This window comes from Carcharhinus amblyrhynchos, chromosome 5, assembly GCF_965287045.1.
Source record: "Carcharhinus amblyrhynchos chromosome 5, sCarAmb.v2.hapA, whole genome shotgun sequence".
In the NCBI taxonomy this organism is placed as follows: Eukaryota; Metazoa; Chordata; class Chondrichthyes; order Carcharhiniformes; family Carcharhinidae; genus Carcharhinus; species Carcharhinus amblyrhynchos.
The window spans coordinates 75120105-75141562 of NC_137328.1; the positions used below are offsets into that span (position 1 = coordinate 75120105).

The following is a 21458-nucleotide window of genomic DNA, read 5'->3' on the forward strand; positions in this document are numbered from 1 at the left end:
ATTTCACTGTAAATTGGGCAACCTGCAGCCTGTGGTCAAATGTGGCCCACTGAGGTTCTTAGTGCAGCCCGTGAGATATTTTGTTGACTGTTCGCCACACACAGTTGTCACATTCCTTTGGTTTCCACCTGACTAGAACACATCAAGCAAAGGCAGGGGAAGCGAGGTGCAAGCTGATTGCACACAACATTGACTGAGAGCAAACAAAAACAGAAAATGCTGCAAAATCTCAGCAGGTCTGACAGCATCTGTGGAGAGCAATTTAAACTAACGTTTCGTGTCTGGATGACCCTTCATCACAGTTGAAAAGAATAGAAAATAGGTTGATATTTATACTGTTAAGATGAGGGGTGAAGGGCGACTCACAAAGATGTCATAGACAAAAAGACAAAAGGAATGTCAATAGTGATGATCGTGGCTAAGGAAGATGCTCATGGTGACCCATTAAGAGATCAGAATGTGTAAATGGCAAAACAAAAGGTAGGCAGTGATTTGATTTGATTTATTGTCACATGTATGAACATACAGTGAAAAGTATTGTTTCTTGAGCGTAATACAGACGAAACATCCCGTTGATAGAGAAGGAAATGAAACTGTGCAGAGTGTATCAAAGGCCAACATGAAATATGTGACAGATGGCCCTAGTGGAGTGGGGAGAGGGAAGACCATAGCAGATGTAAAAGGATGGAAAGCAAGGTTTTAAAAAGGTAGAAAAATGAAGTGATGGAAGAAATTGAAATAAATACATAAAATTAGATGAAACGAAATAAAATGAAATAAAATAAATGGCAGTGAGGTGGAGGTAAGAGTCATGCTCTGAAGGTCTGGATCCTGCTTGCGGATGGACCGAAGGTGTTCGGCAAAGTGGTCACCCATTCTATGTTTGGTCTCTCCAATGTAGAGTAGACCGTGTTGGGAGAAGCGAATGCAATTGACCAGATTAAAGGAGGTGCATGTGAAGTGCTGCTTCACCTGAAAAGTGTGTTTAGGCCTTGGATGATGAGCAGGGAGATGAAGTAAAGGGGCAGTGTCGCACCTTCTGCAATTGTACGGGAAGGTGCCATGGGTAGTGGGTGAGCTGTTGAGTATGATGGAGGACTGAACCAGGGTATCCCAGAGGGAATGTTCCTTGCAAAATGATAACGGGAGAGTGAGGGGGAGATGCATTTAGTGGTGGCATCATGCTGGTGTTGGCGGAAACTCAACTCAGTTGGAGATGACTGAGAGCCATGCACTCTGTCTACATCCAATCAAGCATAAATATTTATTTTATTTTTACTACTAAGTTGATGACAGTTCTATCAATATATAGATTAAACACTTCCTATAACTTATGAAATATTCAGCATGTATTAAATGTATTCTATCTTACTCAAGGGACATGGTTAGTGACCAAGCTTGATTTCAATCTTGTGGTCTACTGAGATGAATGAGGGCCACCCATGAGGCCCATTCACTAGCTCAGGTTGCCCTTCACTGCCGTAAATCAAAAAGAATTAAACTAAGTACGTTCTATTAACTTAACACTATAGCCTAAAACACCTTGTGCTATAAATTCAGTTCTACTTTTCACTTCCCCCTTAACTTACAAAATCTTTGAGACCAGAATTTTTTGGATAATGGGGTTTCCTGGCCCACCATCCAAAAAGACAGTGGCGCTAACATCACCACCAATACTGGCTACAATGCAACCATTTAACATTGGTGTAATTGGACTTCTGTTTCTCGCTCAGGAGGAAGTCCTGCCTTAGAAAACTGCCAACCAATCTATAAGCAATTCCCAGATCTAAGTACTAGAGTGCAGGACCAAGTAGGTTTTTGGGGTGTGTGTGTGTGTGTGTGTGTGTGTGTGTGTGTGTGTGTGTGTGTGTGTGTGTGTGTGTGTGTGTGTGTGTGTGTGTGTGTGTGTGTGTGTCTGTCTCTCAGGCTGGAGATGGGAGACGGAGTGTCAACTGAGGAGCATTCAGAAATAGATCACAAATGCCCAACCACCTCAGCATATGCTTCACCTGAATAGGCAAAAGTGAAGGAGGAAAATCAGCCTTGATATATCCAATTTTAAGGCTTTCAGCGAGCAAATTCTCAATAACTGAGATGCAAACATGAAAGAATAGTAACTATATATCATAAATCATATGCCATAATTCATGATGTCAAATAGAACTGTTAGACTGTAGAATTTATCCTTGTGCCATTTTATACCATCATGGTTTAGTTCAGTGGAAGTCTCAATTAATCGTCAGTTTTCATTATCTACCTGGGGTTCTCTTTTATTACAGTAGTTAAGAGACTGCCACTGTAATCAAAAATCAGAATGTGTACTTACAGCCAATGCATGGATTTGTAATTCAAAAAAAGCAATCTGGGATTTTAAACAGAATTAGATACCATAGATTAATAAATTTGCCACTTAAAATAACTCCCAACAATGACATTTTCTTTCGTTGTCTTGCTTTTCTTATTTTACTTTACAGCTGCTTTAGTGCTCCTGCAAATAAAACCATCTGCACTGTTAACCCAAGATAGAATGGCATTTCCTGTCTAAGCACAGTAAAGACTCACAGTTTTATTCAGCACTTTCACGGCATAAAGCTTTTCAGTTCCTTTCTGTTTGCATTGATACACGACTGAAGTAGCACCACTAAAAAAAGATATAAAATCTTTCAGTCATCAGCAAATTTTATACAAATTATGCATAAAACATTATCATTCACATTTTATTATTCACATTTATCTAGGTGATACGTTACCAAAATATTGAACTGTAGTATTAGCTCTTTTGTATTTTGTCTAATTCTACAAACAATTGCCTGGATCTACTGTCAATCTGACAACGATTGCGTTGCACTCATGCCTTTCTTTGCCATGGCTCAAGCTCACGATAGCTGTCCCTACTTCACCATCTGCCCAAGTGACTTCAGGATTGTCCAGTCCAACTGAATCCCCTCTTCCTCTGATCCAATCAGTCCCACAAGCTGCTGCCACACACTAAGACCCTGAAAGCAGGCCAACACCCCAGGTCACGTCCCTTCAGAGGAAACCCACCACTATCATCACAGTAAATACGCACTAGCATTCAGAAGGCAGCCTCCACTTCCACTATGGATGTTGGAGATGCATGAAGACACAATGGCAGAGTAAGAAAGATCAAGAACAGCATGTGCACAGATGTGAATAACTTGTATGCAAAGTTCATTACTGTAAATAAACTCCCACTAATTTCACCCTTTCTATGGCTGCTTGTTCTGATGTGCAGTGCTTATGTCAGTCTGAAGTAAAAATTTGATTGCTGCACAAGATGAAGGTGGGGTTTTCAGTCCAGTGCTTCCTCCCTGTACCGTGTACAGGATCCCAACACACTGATGGCATGCCTTTACAGTGACTGAACACATCAGTCATGCATGTATCTCAATGGAAATCATGTCTGCCAGGATAAAATGGGCAGATATTACACAGTTCAGATTTTGATTTGATTTGATTTATTGTCATATGTATTAGTATATAATGAAAAGTATTGTTTCCTTGTGTGTTATACAGACAAAGCACACCATTCACAAGGTATACATTGTATGTTGGGACCTCAAAACCAGCGTCGAATCCAGGGACGGACATTGCTGCTAAGTTCATCGCTGCTGGTGCTGCTAGTGTAGGAGTGACTGGTTCTGGTGTTTGATTTAATTTATTATTCGCACATGTATTAGCAAACACTGAAAAGTATTGTTTCTTGCATGCTATACAGATAAAGCATATCGTTCAGAGAAGGAAAGGAGAGATTACAGAATGTAGTATTCCAGTCATAGCTAGGGTGTACAGAAACATCAATTTACTGCGAAGTAGGTCCATCCAAAAGTCCATCCAGTTGCTCGAGTCGATTGGTACGTGACCTCAAAACTTTTGTATCCTTTTCCCAACGGGGGAAACGTGGAAGAGAGAATGTCTGGGGTGCATGGCATACTTAATTATGCTGGCTGCTTTTCCAAGCATATTAAAATGATGCCAGAAATCTGGCCCCTTGACCCCTGGTGGTTGGATTGCCAAAGGATTTCCTGTGGGTTCACAGGCTGCATGCAGACAAGAATAGCCATTGTCCATATTATTTCATTCATCTCAAAAGACTGATGGAAGTCTTGTGGTGCAGTGAGTGGTATTCCTGGCTCTAAGCCAGAAGCTCTGGGCTTGAGTCCCAGGACTTGATGGCCACAGAAAGCCTGTCAACCTGTAAATCCTTCCAAAATGCCCATGGCAGATGGTAAGAGCAGGAGAGTCTCCTGGTCAGCCGCATTTGATGCAGAGTGACGTCCTTCAGGCGATGAAATGTTGGGTAAAATAATCATAAGATAGAAGAAATATTACAGGAGTTGGAATCTTTGAAAGTGGGAAAGTCGCAAGAACCGGATAGATTATCTCCTAGGATGTTCAGGGGGTCAGAGAGGAAATAGCAGGTGTTCTGGCGATTATTTTCCAATCTTCACTAGACACAGATGAGGTGTCAGAGACTGGAGGATTGCAAATGTGGCTCTGTTGTTTAAAAAGAACATGAAGGCATTACCAAACAATTATAGGCCAGTTAATCTTATTGCAGGAGTGGGCAAATTGTTAGGATCAATCCTGAGAGATCAGATAAACTGTCACTTAGAAAGTCATGGACTAGTCAGGGATAATCATCATGGTTTTGTTAAGGAAAGGTTATGCCTTACAAACTTGATTCAGTTCTTTGAGGAAGTGACAAGGAGGACCAATGAGGGGTAGTGCAGTGGATCTTGTTTACATGGATTTTAGTAAGGCACATGACAAGGTCCCACATGGCAGACTGGTCAAAAAAACCCCACTGGATACAGGGTAATGTAGCAAATTGGATCCAAAGTTGATTTAGTAACAAGAAACAAAGGGTAATGGTCGATGGCTGCCATTGCAAATGAAAAGCTGTCTCAAGTATTGTTCCACAGGGTTCAGTGTTGGGACCCCTGCCTTTAACGATTCAAACCTGAATGTGGGGGACATGATTGGGAAATTTGCATACGACACAAAAATTGGCTGTGTAATGGATAATGTATAGGATAGTTGTAAGTTCCAAAATGATATAGATAGGTTGGTGGAATGGGCAGGAAAGTGGTAGATGGAGTTCAACTCTGATAAGTGTTAGGTAATGCACTTAGGGAGGTCAAACAATACACAGGAATATATTGAGAGGGGTAGATGAAAATGAGAGATCCTGACATGCAAATGCACAGATCCCTAAAGGAAACAATATTGATAGAGAACAAGAAGTCATGTAGTTTTAGGATAAGGGGTAGCAGATTTATAGCAGAAATAACAAGAAGCTACTTCTCTCAAAGGGTCATGAATCTATGGAATTCACTACACCAGAGTACGGTGGATGCCAGGACATTGAGTAAATTTGAGGAGATACAGATTTTTAACTAGTGATTTGTTGAAGGGTTATGGAAAACGGGCAGGAAAGTGGAGTTGAGATCAGCCATGATCATATTGAATGCCAGAGCAGGCTTGAGGGATTGAATTACCTATTCCTGCTCCTAGTTCTTATGAGGCCTGGGATGGTCTTGGCTGTCTTCATCCAATGTATATGTGTCAAAAACTTCTGAAGCTCCACTTTTGTCCTCCTCTCCCTCTTTTTCTCCCCTCTGTCCTCTCCAGTGTAAGATTGACGTTCTAGGTTCTCCTAGTTGTCCAGCTCCCGTCTTCTTTCATATTGTGCAGCATTCAGCAAATAGCTACTATACAGAACACCCAGGCTGGCTCGAACTGGATGGCACCACGCGACTGGTCATGGTAATGGATATTTTCAAGATACCAATGATTTATTCAATGAACTCAGCAATGAGATTAACAACCACTTTATTGGAGGCAATCAGCAATTAGATTACAGAAGACTGTGGAACTTAAGTAAAACAGCACAATTCTGAATAATATTTTGGTAGCAGCTCATCATCATCTTTTGAAGAGCAATTATGGATGGGAAATAAATACCGGCCATGCCAGCAATGGCTACATTCCATTAACAAAAATAAAATAAGAAGTCATCTTTCAAAAGCAGCTTTTCGAATACTGTTCCCATCCATAGAGACAGGATTTTAATAAGGAAATGTTGAATTTTCAACCAATTCCAGAAAGATGTAGCTGGCTTGTCAATACATGATGTGTATCTAGAAATAATTTTTCAGAGCTGGCAAATGATATTTGCAACTTTAAATGCAGTTTTTCTTCTTTAAACCATTTTTATAAATAAATAAGCATAAACCTATGTGAAGGGACACATCATATAGCATTCTTCATAAACCGCTGGCTCGATTTTTACAGTTTTTTTTACACATTTGATTCTTTCCCAGCCAACAAACACTACAGCTTTCAAAATAAATATCACTTTAAAAGTAAAGTGTAAAGCTAGAGTTGAAACAGGAAATGTTACACTGTTGCCCCACTTATGATGCAGACAGCTGTTAATGACTTCCTCCTTTGAGGTTTCACCACAGTCTCCGTTGAAAGCAAAATTAATTAGTTACCCTGGAGAACTGATGTTGAGCTGCATTTCATGGCAAAAACATTTTACAGTACTGGGTTGTTTAAGATCACCCACTGGATTCCAATAGAAAAGTGTTAATTGGTAACTTAACATGCATCTACATTAATGATCGAACTATCAGCAAGAAACTATCAATTTTACTTGCTGTTTACCACTGGAAAAGTTTGTTATTTCTGTTGGTAATACATTACAAATTAGGCAAGACAGATGGACAAAACAATTTTGAACTGAACAGTATTCAATAAGTTAGCAAATTAACATGTTTCCAACAGGATTTGAAATGTTCGCATCAATGATAATATTGAAATAAACACAGCCACAGGTAACATTAGATTAAACTTAATAGCTAAAGTCAGAAAACATTTTAGAGAAATTAGAACAATTGCCAGAACATGAATGCTAAGAAGAAGAAAGTCTAGAGTCTAACATTCCTCGGACATACTTGTCCTCTGCCTCTATACTGTCAGCCTACTCTTTCTTTCAACAGAAGCTGAATATTTCCAGCATTTTCTGTCTTTATTTCAAATTTCCAGTATCTTCAGTATTTAGCTCCCATATTCAACCTCTATAAATCCTGGTTCCTCCAAAATCTTGCTTCCTGTATACTAACTTTTTTTGTTCCACTCATCAATCACGTCTGTCTTAAAAGGAAAGTGCTGGGAAAATCCTACAGCTCTGGCACTATCTGTAGAGCAACAGAGTTAAAGGGCAAAATCTTATCAAAAAATGGCAGAGTTCTTTCTGATGAGAAACCCAGTGTGTTTCTCTCCAGTAAACCAGTCGGTTTTCTCTCCAGATTCTACCTCACTCTGCCAAAAAAAAATCAAATGGGTGTGAATTATGCCATCATTGACATGGGCTGGGTGTAAACGTGCAGGCAAAACTTAGCTGCTCAGAGATCGGGGCACCATCTTTAAAGAGTACCCCAATCAAAACTCCAACAAACATCCCTTCACCTCACTACTGAGGCCTCAGGGCCTTCCCCTCTGCACTCCTGAACAAAGCAAGCATTCACCCCAGCCCCAAGATCATTGACCACCTTCTCCTCTCCAACTCCAATCATCAATGCACCCCTCCTCCCCCGGTCAGAGCCGACTGTGTGAATTGCGCCAATTTCAATATATGTGTGTGCGTGCAGTACGGAAATGCATGCTGTTAAATGCACAGCAGGTTCAAACCCACTATGGGCGTAAACCTGATGGCAAAACAGCTGCTACTGATGTCTCACGGCTTGAACAGCGCAGCGGGCTGGCAGAATTGCCCATGTCTTGTATTTCCTGAAGCAGGAATCTCCATTTAATGCAGTCATTTAAATGTGGTCATTAATGTAGAATTCACCTACAGCACTGATATTGGATCTACGTTTCCCTATATACAAACAAGGAAGAAATCAGGAAATAATCTAATTAAGTCAATAGACAAGATAATTTGTCAAATTGTAAAAGGGCTTCTGATTTGCCACAACCAGTTGTCTGTTTCTATCTAAAATCAATTACAATCCTCGGAAATTAAAATGTTATAGGTCTTTAAGGCCTCCCAATGTTTGCCAACACATGGTTAATTAGTTAAGGTGGAAAACCAATCCAGTTTATAAATTAATAAATAATCTGAATGGCAGTATTGAACCACTATTAAAATTGATGTTAAGACTGAAAGAAGCACTAATGTAGAGCATCATCATGCTTTGGCTGAATGGAGGAATGAAACAAACAGCTCAAATAGAATGCAGGAATTCTGTTCCTAATCCTACGGAGTTAGGTGTTTTCAAAATTCTGTGTTATTCCTAGCATGCAAATAAGATCAGGCCAACATGTTGACAATTATTAAATATTGTTTGCATAATTGATCATGATATTGGTTCAAATACAATTTTGCCATTGACCAAAAGATTGAGTGTAACAAATATGCACAGTGATGACAGTAGTGTATCAGAAAATTTGCAAAATTGGCAACCTCAGGCCAAACAAAACAAATCCATAAGCAACCTAGTTCATAAATTAAACAGATAAAAGTAAAGGGGTAACTGTCAACTTTGGTGTAAAACATTGGCAGAGTTCGAAGAAGAATCTGATTTAATGAACAACGTACAGCCGAGCTGATACTTCTGGCTTTCTGTCCACAACGAAGTTGAAAGCTCCCCTCAAAATAGTAATAAACAACAACACTGAAATGTCATCAGGACAAAAGAACAAAGAACAGTACAGCACAGAAACAGGCCCTTCAGCCCTCCGAGCCTGTGCCATGCATTGGTCCAACTAGACCATTTGTTTGTATCCCTCCATTCCCAGGCTGCACATGTGTCTATCCCAGGTAATTCTTAAACGAAGCTAGCGTGTCTGCCTCCACCACCCTACTTGGCAGCGCATTCCAGGCCCCCACCACCCTCTGCATAAAAAAACGTCCCTCTGATATTGGAGTTATACCTCGCCCCTCTCACCCTGAGCCTGTGACCTCTCGTGATCGTCACTTCCGACCTGGGAAAAAGCTTCCCACTATTCACCTTATCTATACCCTTCATAATTTTATACACCTCTATTAGGTCTCCCCTCATTCTCCGTCTTTCCGGGGAGAACAACCCCAGTCTACCCAATCGCTCCTCATAGCTAAGACCCCCCATACCAGGCAACATCCTGGTAAACCTTCTCTGCACTCTCTCTAAAGCCTCCACATCCTTCCAGTAGTGCGGCGACCAGAATTGGATGCAGTACTCCAAATGTGGCCTAACCAGCATTCTATACTGCTGCAACATCAGACTCCAGCTTTTATACTCAATACCCTGTCCTACAAAGACAAGCATACCATATGCCTTCTTCACCACCTTCTCCACCTCAGCTGCCACCTTCAGGGATTTGTGGATTTGCGCACCTAGGTCCCTCTGTGTTTCTATACTCTTGATGGCTCTGCCATTTATTGTATAGCTCCCCCCTACATTAGTTCTTCCAAAACGCATCACCTCACATTTATCTGGATTAAATTTCATCTGCCATTTCTCCGCCCAATTTTCCAGCCTATCTATATCCTGCTGTATTGTCCGACAATGTTCATAGCTATCCACAAGTCCAGCCATCTTCATGTCATCCACAAACTTGCTGATAACACCAGTTACACCTTCTTCCAGATCATTTTTATATATATAAATAATAGCAGAGGTCCCAGTACAGAGCCCTGCGGAACACCACTGGTCACAGATCTCCAGCCGGAAAAAGATCCTTCAGCTGCTACCCTCTGTCTCCTGTGGCCAAGCCAGTTCTCTACCCATCTAGCCACCTCTCCTTGTACCCCATGAGCCTTAACCTTCTTAACCAACCTGCCATGAGGGACTTCGTCAAACGTCTTACTGAAATCCATATAGACGACATCCACGGTCCTTCCTTCGACTGTTTTTGTCACCTCCTCAAAAAACTCTACCAAATTTGTAAGGCACGACCTCCCTCTTACAAAGCCATGCTATCTATCACTAACGAGTCTGTTCCATTCTAAATGCGCATACACCCTATTTCTAAGAATCCTCTCCAACAACTTCCCTACCACAGACGTCAAGCTCACCGGCCTATAATTACGCGGGTTATCCCTACTACCCTTCTTAAATAACGGTACCACATTCGCTATCCTCCAATCCTCAGGGACCTCACCTGTGTCCAGTGAAGAGACAAAGATTTCTGTCAGAGGCCCAGCAATTTCATCTTTCGTCTCCCTGAGCAGTCTAGGAATCAGGCTCTGGGGATTTGTCAGTTTTAATGTTTCCTAAAAAACCTAACACTTCCTCCCTTGTAATGGAGATTCTCTCTAACGGGTCAACACCTCCCTCTGAGAGACTCCCAGTCAACACGTCCCTCTCCTTTGTAAATATTGATGCAAAGTATTCATTTAGGATCTCCCCTATTCCCTTGGGTTCTAAGCATAATTCCCCTCCTTTGTCCCTGAGAGGTCCGATTTTTTCCCTGACAATTCTTTTGTTCCTAACATACGAGTAAAATGCCTTAGGATTCTCCTTAATCCTGTCTGCCAAGAACATTTCGTGACCTCTTTTTGCCCTTAAATGGGGAGTTTAAGCTCTGGAGGAATACAGAGAGACTAGGAAAGAACTCAAACGGGGAGTTAGGAGTTCTTTCCTAGTCTCTCTGTATTCCTCCAGAGCTTCATCTGTTTTCAGTTGCCTGGACCTAACGTACACCTCTCTTTTTTTTTGATCAGATCCTCAATTTCCCTGGTTATCCATGGCTCTCGAATCCTACCTTTCCTATCCCTCCTTTTTACAGGCACATGCCTGTTCTGCAGCCTTATCAACAGTTCCTTAAAAAGGCTTCCACATGCCAGGTGTGGACTTACCCGCAAACAGCCTCTCCCGATCAATGGCCACCAATTCCTGCCTAGTCCGGCTATAGTTAGTGTTCCCTCAATTCAGCACCCTACCCGTAGGACAACACTCATCCTTGTCCATTACTATCCTAAAATTAACAGAATTGTGGTCACTATTTGCCACATGTTCCCCTACTGAAACTTTAATGACCTGACCGGGCTCATTTCCCAGAACTAGGTCCAGTATAGTCCCCACTCTAGTTGGGCTGTCTACATACTGTTCCAAAGAATCTTCCAGTACCCATTTTACAAATTCCTCCCCGTCCATACCGCCAGCCCGAAGAACTTTCCAGTCTATACCAGGGAAATTAAAGTCTCCCACTATAACAACCCTATTTTTTCTGCACCTATCCAGAATCTCCTGACATATCCGTTCCTCCACTTCCCGTGGGCTGTTGGGTGGCCTGTAGTACACCCCCAGCATAGTGATTGCACCCTTCCTGTTTGAGCTCCACCCACAGTGACTCATTACGTGACTCCTCTAAATTGTCCACCCTCTGCACCGCTGTAATATGTTTCCTAACTAATAATGTTACTCCCCCACCTCTTTTAGCCCCTCCTCAGTCTCACCTAAAACACTTATACCCTGGAATATTCAGCTGCCAGTCCTGCCCTTCTTTTAACCAAGTCTCCTTCACCGCAACCCCATCCAAATTCTGCGTAAGCATTAAGGCCCTAAGTTCGTCTGTCTTACCCGTTACGGTCCTCACATTGAAGCAGATGCACTCCAGACCTCCAGGCCCACTCAGGTCATCCTCCTCCAGAATGCTCTTCTTCTTAGCTAGCCTTGCCCTGGCCCCCAGCTCGACACCAGCCTCAGTGCTTACTGACCTGTTCTGATCCCCACCCCCCTGCCACATTAGTTTAAACCGCGCCAAAACACTCAAAACTCCCAGCTAGAATATTCGTGCCCTTCCAGTTAAGGTGTAACCCATCCTTTCTATACAGGTGCCATACTCTCTTGAAGGCCTCCCAATGATCTATGAATTTGAAACCCTCCCTCTTGCACCAGTCCTTTAGGCACACATTCAATTGTTGAATCTCCCTGTTCCTAGCCTCACTAGCGCAAGGCACTAGGAGTAGTCCAGTGATTGCTACCCTAGAGGCCTTACTTTTTAGCCTAACACCCATCTCCCTGAACTGCTCCGTATGATCCCCCTGCTCTTTCTACTTGTGTCGTTTTTACCGATGTGTACAATTACATCAGTTTGATTACCTTCCCTTTTTAATATGCTTCCTACCCTCTCGGAGGCATCCAGAACCCCGGCACCAGGGAGGCAGACTACCATTTTGGAGTCTCGTTCGCGCCCACAGAACCACCTGTCCGTGCCTTTCACCATCGTGTCCCCCACCACTATTGCTCTCCTATTCCCCTTCTTTCCCTTCCGGGCCAGAGAGCCTGTCTCCATGCAGGCGATCTGGTCCTCATGGCTTACCCCTGGAGGGTCATCTCCCTCCACAGAATCCAAAACAATATACCTATTTTGGAAGAGGACAACCACAGGGGATCCCTCGACTGACTGCTCACTCCCTTCCCCTCTCCCATCTGTCGCCCAGCCCTTACTGTTACGGGAGTCTGCCACTGGAGTACTTCCTGGTACATCACCCTTCTGACTTTTACCCTTCCTAACTGTGACCCACGTGTCTTCCTTCTGAGACGCCGGTGTGACTACCTGTCTATAACTTCTATTTAATAATTTCTCGTTTTCCCTGACTAAACTAAGGTCATTGAGTCGCAGCTCCAGCTCCCTTTCACGGTGCTTCAGGAGTTGCAGTTCTATGCACCTGGCACAGACATGGACCTCAAGGAGGAAACTCATCTCCAGGAACTCCCACATCCGACACTGAATGCAGCAAACTGGCCTCTCACTCATACCTGCCATTTCCTTTATAGTTTTTGAAGATCAAACAAAAAGGGGGGGAAAAAAAACAACCTACCTTGCCTCAGCTTGGTTTTGCCAAAGCCCGGTGAGCCAAAGCCCATACAGCTCACACTCTGCTCCCTCTCACTCCACTGCCCACTCCCGACGCTACCCTCTGTATACTGCAGCCTTCCTTTTACATTTCACGCGCCCTTCCTAGCTCACCCCACGGCTCACTTCCGCTTTAAATTTAAAACTACTCACGAACAGAAAAAATAAAAATAAAAATAGATTCAATCGCTTACCGCACTGCACCAGTCACAAATCTCTCCTTCCACTCAGCTTGCTCCGGGAACTATGAGTGCCAACGTGGAAAATAAAAAGTTTCGGAGAAACAGATATATGAAGTTGGCTTCCTAGTTAATTTGAATAATCCAGATCTTTCTTTAATGCCTTTCAGCAACATTAGTACGTCAAACCTCACAAAAGTTCCAGATGGTCCTGATGGTCACTGTGTTGCATTGTGACAGGTGACTGCTCTGCCCAAAGATTCCAGTAGCAAACCCTTGATCAGCAATAATTTCAAATTTAGAATCAACAATTCATATCACTTTTATCTCCAGAAAATGCAACAACTGCAAGCAAGTAGGTTATCCTCTGTTTCTGACTTCTGTCAGTGCCACTGGAATCAGCCACTAGAAAATTCAAGTGCACATTGAAGCACCAAATTGAGAATGTCCTTTTGCAACAGAGTAAGAAGCATGTGGAGAAAATCTCCTCCCTCTGTGACTGAGTCCTGAACTTCCTAACCCACAGACCACAATCAGTAAGGATAGGCAACAACACCCCCTCCACGATTATCCTTAACACTGGTGCCCCACAAGGCTGTGTCCTCAACCTCTTATTTTATTCCTTATACACCTATGACGGTGGGGCCAAATTCCCCTCCAACACAATTTTCAAGTTTGCTGATGTGACCACCGTAGTGGGTCAGATCTCAAACAATGATGAGATAGAGAATCTGATGACCAAAAAAAGAAAATGCTGGAAAATCTCAGCAGGTCTGGCAGTATCTGCAAGAAGAGAAAAGAGCTGACGTTGAGTTCAGACTTTGTTGCTGCCAGACCTGCTGAGATTTTCCAGCATTTTCTCTTTTGGTTTCAGATTGCAGCACCTGCAGTAATATGCTTTTATCCATTACTTATAGAGAATCTGGTGAACTAGACAACAATCACCTCTCTCTCAATGTCACAAAGCAAAGGAGATTGTCATTGGCTTCAGGAAGCATAGTGAAAGACATGCCCCTGTCTACATAAAATGGGGACGAAGTAGAAATGGTTCAGAGCTTCGAGTTTTTAGAGTCCAGATCACCAACAACCTGTCCTGGTCCCTCCGTGCCAATGCTATAGTTAAGAAAGCCCACCGACACCTCTACTTTCTCAGAAGGCTAAGGAAATTTGGCATGTCTGTCATGACTCTCACTAACTTTTACAGATGTACCATAGAAATCATTCTTTCTGGTGGTTTCATAGGTTGGTATGATTCCTGCTCTATCCAAGACCACAAGAAACTACAAAGGGTCGGGAACAAAGCCCAGTCCATCACTCAAACCAGCCTCCCACCCACTGACACTGTCTACACTTCTCGTTGTCTTGGAAAAGCAGCCAGCATAATTAAGGACCCCATGCACCCCAGACATAGTCTCTTCCACCTTCTTTCGTTGGGAAAAAGATACTAAAGTCTGAGGACACATACCAACTGACTCAAGAACAACTTCATTCCTGTTGCCATCAGACTTCTGAATGGACCTACCTCACATTAGGCTGATCATTCTCTACACCCTAGCTATGATTAACACCACTTTCTGCACTCTCTCCTTTCCATCTCTATGAACGGTATGCTTTGTCTGTAAAGCATACAAGAAACAATACTTCTCACAGCATACCAATACGTGTGACAATAATATATCAAATCAAAATGAACTATGAAAACTGCAGTAATAATTGCATCACCAAGTAAATGTAATTGCTTTGTATGCAATCATTCAAACCTATTTTATATTATTAACCTCTCTTCCAGTTGTAAGGAAAAATCAATAAGTAAAACCAGATTCAAGAAAATCAGCTTTGATGAAGTTGTGCTGGACCCAAAAGATTTTAAAAGTGTTCTAGATTTGGCTGGATATTTATAATTTCATTCACTAACAGCAAGTTAATTTAGTAGAAATAATCAGGCTAAACAGGGGAGTTTTCATGGGACAGTAACCCAGGAAAGGATGAATGTGCAAGTACAACACTCGCATAGATAAACAACTTGTCAACATACTAAAAGCTAATATGCTACAAAAAAAGGAACTTATACTGTTATTTACAACCAGAAATTGAACCGAGAAAACTTTGCTCGCAAAGCTAAATAAACTGGAATGTGAACATTTTATCACTGAGAACAATTGCAGCTAGTCAGCCCTCTGGACAAGCTGGGTTCAATATTCTTCAAAATCAGTTTGGACCGCTGGTCCATCCTGGAACTTACCTTATCCCAAGTGTACAATTATTTATATAAAGATGTGGTATGCAGTGAAATACAGATGCTCATATTAATTTTTGTTGCTGTCTTATCCTCACTAACTCCAAACCCATTGTCTACATAATATCTGATGAACAAAGTATAACGTTAGCTCTTCGTAGTCCCTAGAAGTTTGTTTGCTCAAAACATTTATGATTTAACACACTTCTAATGTTTTATGACATTATGACCAAATGTCACTGTTAAGTACAAGCCAAGGATATTTCCATTGGTGACCTGCGCTATATCTTGTAATCAGAACACCATGTTCATTAGCAGTTACTGAAAGGTCTGCAATAAATTCATGGATTGAAATAATGCATTAGACTACACAAAGATCATTAAAACTCTGACTTGTACACTGGTCAGTCATTTGATTTTTTTAAACATCAACCCCTACATAATTAGCTAAAATTTTAAAAGTTCCCACAGTTCTTTATGCACTTGCCAGCATTAAATCGGTGCTAACAAGCATACTACTAAAGTGCCGTGGACTTAATTAAAGGTGCCTTATTCATGCCAAAGGATTTTCAATATCATCAGTAAGCAAGTTTATTTATTAGTCACAATTAAGGCTTACATTAATACCGCGATGAAGTTACTGTGAAATTACCCTAGTTGCCACACTCCGGTGCCTATTCGGGTTACGAACCTAACCAGCACATCTTTCAGACTGTGGGAGGAAACTGGAGCACCCAGAGGAAACCTTCAGACACAGGGAGAACCTGCAAACTCCACATAGACAGTGACCCAAGCCAGGAATTGAACTCAGGTTCCTGATGCTGTGAGGCAGCAGTGCTAACCACTGTGCCAGCCCTCAATCAATCTTAAGGGATAAAAATTCTTGGGTACCTACTCCACTGTTGGAGTAGATTTTGTAGTTACCAATGCCAACTCTGTCCTAAATCTGCAGGGACAGAGTCATTTAGTTCTCCTGTAGAGGTGTAATTGTCACAGAATCTACAGTGCAGGAGGCTATTTGGCCCACTGAGCCTGCACTGACAACAAGCCTACCCAGGTCCTATCCCCATAACCCCACATATTTACCCTTCTAATCCCACTGACACTAATGGTCAATTTAGCATGGCCAATCAACCTAACCCACCAGGAGGAAACACATGCAGACACAGGGAGAATGTGCAAACTCCAACTCAGATAGTCACCCAAATCTGGAATTGAACCCAGGTCCTTGGTGCTGAGAGGCAACAGTGCCAATGACAGTGCCACCATACTGCCCAATACATTACAGATACAAAAATTTGTTAAAGGTTTGTCCAGCTTTTCAATAAATGAAGAAATTAATTGAAGAAGATCCACTCAGCTTTTACTATCTACAAATCTTCACTGCATCTGATCCAAAATAAAGCAATACTTGACAAAATGGCCAAATTTGCTCCATTCTGTTTTGCAACAATAAAATGAGAATCAAAGTCTCCACTATGGTGAGCAGTGTAGTGCGCATGTGCTCATTCTGCACTAAGTGGTTGCAAAGCCCATCACACTGAATAGACATCCTCCATACATGGCCATGATTTTTGGTGGAATAATTTAAAAGCCTCATTTTCCTGTCCAATGCTTGTTGTAGGACCCTTCTGTGAAACTGGTCGCTCCAGTGCCTGACTCACCCATAATAATTGTTTGTTAAGTAATTTGTAAATAATAGACAATAACAGACTGCACAGACTCTTCAGTGGTGTTAAAGGGATGCACAACTACAATCATTACTAAGTGCAGTGTGTCAAAATTCACAGATGACGCTAAGATGAGTGGCAGAGCAAAGTGTGCAGAGGACGGTAAACGTCTGCAAAGGGATATAGATAGTCTGAGTGAGTGATCAAGGGTCAGGCAGATGGAGTACAATGTTCGTAAATGCAAACTCATCCATTTTGGTAGGAATAACAGCAAAATGGACCATTATTTAAATGGTAAAAATTGCAGCATGCTGCTATGAAGAGGGACCTGGGTGTCCTTGTGCAAGAATCAATAGGAGTTGGTTTGCAGGTGTAGCACGTAATTAAGACAAATGGAATTTTGTCCTTCATTGCTAGAGGGATAGAGTTTAAAAACAGCCAGGTTATGTTGCAGCTGTATAAAGTGCTGGTGAGGTCACACCTGGAGTACTGTGTACAGTTTTGGTTTCCTTACTTGAGGAAAGGGCATTGAAGAGGATGCAGAGGAGATTCACTAGGTTGATTCCGGAGTTGAGAGGATTGGCTTATGAGGGGCTGAGTAGACTGGGGCTATATACTCATTAGAATTCAGAAGAATGAGAGGAGATTTTATAGAAACATGCAAGATTATGAAGGGAGTAGATAAGATAGAAGCAGGGAAGTTGTTTTCACTGGCGGGTGAAACTAGAACAAGGGGCATGGCCTCAAAGGGGGAGCAGATTTAGGACTGAGTTGAGGAGGAACTTCTTCACACAAAGGGTTGTGAATCTGTGGAATTCCCTGCCCAGTGAAGCAGTTGAAGCTACCTCATTGAATGTTTTTAAGACAAGGATAGATACATTTTTGAACAGTAAAGGAATTAAGGGTTATGGTGAGCAGGCAGGTAAGTGGAGCTGAGTCCACAAAAAGATCAGCCATGATCTTATTGAATGGCAGAGCACGCTCGAGGGACCAGATGGCCTACTCCTGCTCCTAATTCTTATGTCCTTATTACACGCAAGTGAGTTTATGGCTGCCGGTTAACTTCTGGGTGTTTTTGTAGTCTATCTTCTATCTTTTACAACTGAATTCTGACTTCTGTTAACACCGCTTTGTTGCTATTGGACTACTTTTGATTCCTTTTGTAACATTTTATTTTCAGTCATGGGTAACCTCTGAGGGCTGGAGGATATGGGAAGCAGCAAAAGTGAGGAGTGTCATCTGTATTAGATCATCCCTGCAGTAGTCTTCAGTGAGCACTTTTGCTATTTATGTAAACATTAGCAAATCCTATAATTTGGTTTACAAATGTTGGATTAAAAAAACTTCACAGAGAAGCACTGTTTTAAGTGTCTCCATTTCACCAAGGAGACTGTTATCAACATCATAAGCCACAGCCATATAATGGGGCTGAATTTCACAAGTAAGAAGAGGTTGTTTGGACACTCTTGACCATTGCAAGAGCCAGTCAGCAGCCAGCAGGTCTAAGAAATAATGCACTGCTGGCAGGCTAAATAGACTGACAGTGGAATTTGGGTCCCTCAGTGGGAGGAAGTCCAGCCTTTGAGAGCAGCCAGCCAATCAGGTTGACAGGCAGCTCTAGCAATCCCCAGCAGTGACAGAACTTAATATTCCCAGACTGAACTTTGTAAGATCCTGGAGTTAGGTAATTGCTGAGTTTTTAAGACTGGGAAGGACCAAGCAGCCCAAAGGAGGGGAGGGAAGGGGATGAGGGGATGGGTTTTGGATTACAGAAAGGGAGGAATAAAGGGGGCATCGTGGGAGGGTGCTCCTGATGAACACAGGACACTTCCCCAAATGCTGTGCCTTCAATTCCTTCCTGCCTTTCCAAATATTTCTTTCAAAACCAGGCTCCCCATTTCCACTCACCTGCCCACGCAACTGCTCTATGATGTGGGGAGCATGAAATATGGGTTGGTAATAAGCTCAATTGCTCATTTCATTTTTAAATGTCAGGCAGGCTGCTGATTTTGATGCATTAAATCAGGTCAGAAGTGGGTAGGCAAGCTCCAATCTTGCCCTTCCTTCTGAAAATATGCCTGGTGGGAGGCTGTAAAGTCCAGCCCTCAGTGGCCCTTAACTTCTATGCCCTGGTCTTGTTCAAGGTTGTGCCTGATAATATCTGTTATGTCTTCCAGTTTTCTGTTCACTGTTATATCAGTGTGAACACCAATGCTCTTTATATCAGAAGGAGCACCTACATGACCTTCTCAATGAACAGAATAAGGCATGGTGAGATAGCACTAGGTTTTGCACACACTGCAGGTTTTTCTTGGATGCAAGGTGCTATATATAGATCACACCCACATTACACTGTGTTCACATTACCATCCCGGAAGCTTCCGAAACCCTTAATATCCATCTTGCTTGTACCCACATTCAGCATAACCTCTTCTGGTCCCTCTACACTGACACTATAGTTAAGAAAGCCCACTAATGCTTCTACTTTTTCAGGAGACTAAAGAAATTTGGCATGTCTGCAATGACTCTCACCAACTTTTACAGATGCACTATAGAAAGTATTCTTTCTATGGCTCCTGTTCTGTCCAAGACTGGAAGAAACTACAAAGGGTCACGAATGAAGCTCAGTCCATCAGTCAAAACAGCTTCCCATCTATTGACACTGTCTACACTTCCCGCTGTCCCGGAAAAGCAGCCAGAACAATCAAGGACCCCACGCACGCCGAACATACTCTCTTCCACCTTCTTGTATCAGGAAACGTACCAAGAACAGTTTCTCCCTTGCTGTCATCAGGCTTTTTGAATGGACTTACCTTACATTAAGTTGATCTTTCTCCACATCTTAATTATGACTGTAACACTAATTCTGCACTCTTTCCTTCCTTCTCTATGTACAGTATCTTTGTCTGTATCATGAATCAATGCCAGTATCGTTTGCAAGAAACGATAATTGTCACAGTATACCAATACATGTGACAATAATAAATCAAATCCTGCAGATATGTGCCCAGTTTACTGGCAGTGATTTCATTCCTCCTCTGCTGCCTTTATTCCAGTAAAAAGCCTGACAACACCAGGTTTTAGTCAGGTTGTCAGACTTTTTACTGTGTTTACGCCAGTCCAACGCCGGCATACCCACATTAGGCCTTTATTCCATCCAGGCTATCAGTTTACAGGCTGACTGCTGAATTACAGTTCTATCTCCTTGAGGAATGGATTGTGTCAAGAACCAAGCACAGTTGTAAAGGTGGTGTGCAATGACAGCTGTGCCGTTAGCAGAAATGTTATTGGGCAAGTACGCAAAGTGCTCAAGTGATTCTTTCACTGCTTAAAATGTTCATAAAATTTGCAGTACAGTTTTAACCTTACATCCAGATTTATGGTTGCCTGCTACAAATCTCAGAAGTTCACGATTATAAGGGACCAGTCCTTATCACCGTTTGGGCAAAATTAGTGCAGGAAGAGAAGGAAAAGACACACCAAAGCCTTAATTTCACACTTGGTGTGTGCATAAAGTTGGTGGGCCTGAAAGTGAATCTGGAATCGACTCCTGTGCAAGATCACATTCTCCACACAGGGTGAGGCCAACTGCAGACTGCTCAGGCTCGTTCTGATCTCCCAGTGAAGTGACAGACTCCATGCCACCATCCTCTCAACGCCCCATTATCGGTTGCAGTGTGACACCCTACCCCACCATCTGCTGAACATCTTCTGTGCCAGTCTCCCCTCCCCACCACTGATCACCTCCCTTGCATACCCCTACCACTGATCATCACCCTCCTGTCCCCATCAGCAGAGCTCCCTTACAGAGCTCTCCCTTGCCTCCCCCTTCCATAGCCCCAACCCACTCAAGCTCCACACCCACTCAGCTGCATTGCCACAGTACAACTACAGTGCCCAGTAGACACTGCTAGGGTGCCAGGTGGGCACTGTCCAGCCATGCCCCTGACTACTCTGGGGCTTCAATGCCCTTTGATTCCCCTGGTGAAGCCATCACATCTGGTCTCCCCTAGTGGAGGTCAGCTGTGATTCTCGCTAGTGTGAGGTCCGAATGGCAAGGAGCTAAGTGTCAGTGAAGTTGGGAGATATTTGTGCACGACACGTTAATGACATGCCATAAATATGCAAATCAACTTCATGCTCTTGCTGAGCAAGATCCAGTTTGGTGGTATCCAATAAGGGGCCGGGACAATTACAAACTGTTTGGCTCAGGCATAAAACCCATTTTTAGACCTGCACATAATTTTCTGGGATTGGCACGATCTGTTCCAGGTGTGACATTGTCCTCCTTCCACAGATGCACTGCCCGCAAGAGTCTCTGGTGACCATGAAGACACTCCTTTAACCTCTAACAATAATGCACTACACCTGCACCAGAGTCACACCATCTCTCTAAAGTAAGCACCAGTGCCCATATTAGCACTTCGTGGGCATTAGGCCTTGGGATCTATATTGTTTTCTATATGGTAACCAAATCATGGATAATCTTGGCACTGACTT

General features: G+C 42.6%; 1 protein-coding gene across 1 annotated transcript in view; it reads right to left on the bottom strand.

Moving 5' to 3' along the window:
- Positions 1–21458, bottom strand: part of camk4 (calcium/calmodulin-dependent protein kinase IV) — a 112274-nt gene that overhangs the window by 74708 nt on the left and 16108 nt on the right. Inside the window, exon 2 of the mRNA XM_080189705.1 lies at positions 2563–2641. Within this exon, the coding sequence (XP_080045831.1) occupies positions 2563–2641 (79 nt within the window). The remainder of the gene's footprint in view (positions 1–2562; positions 2642–21458) is intronic.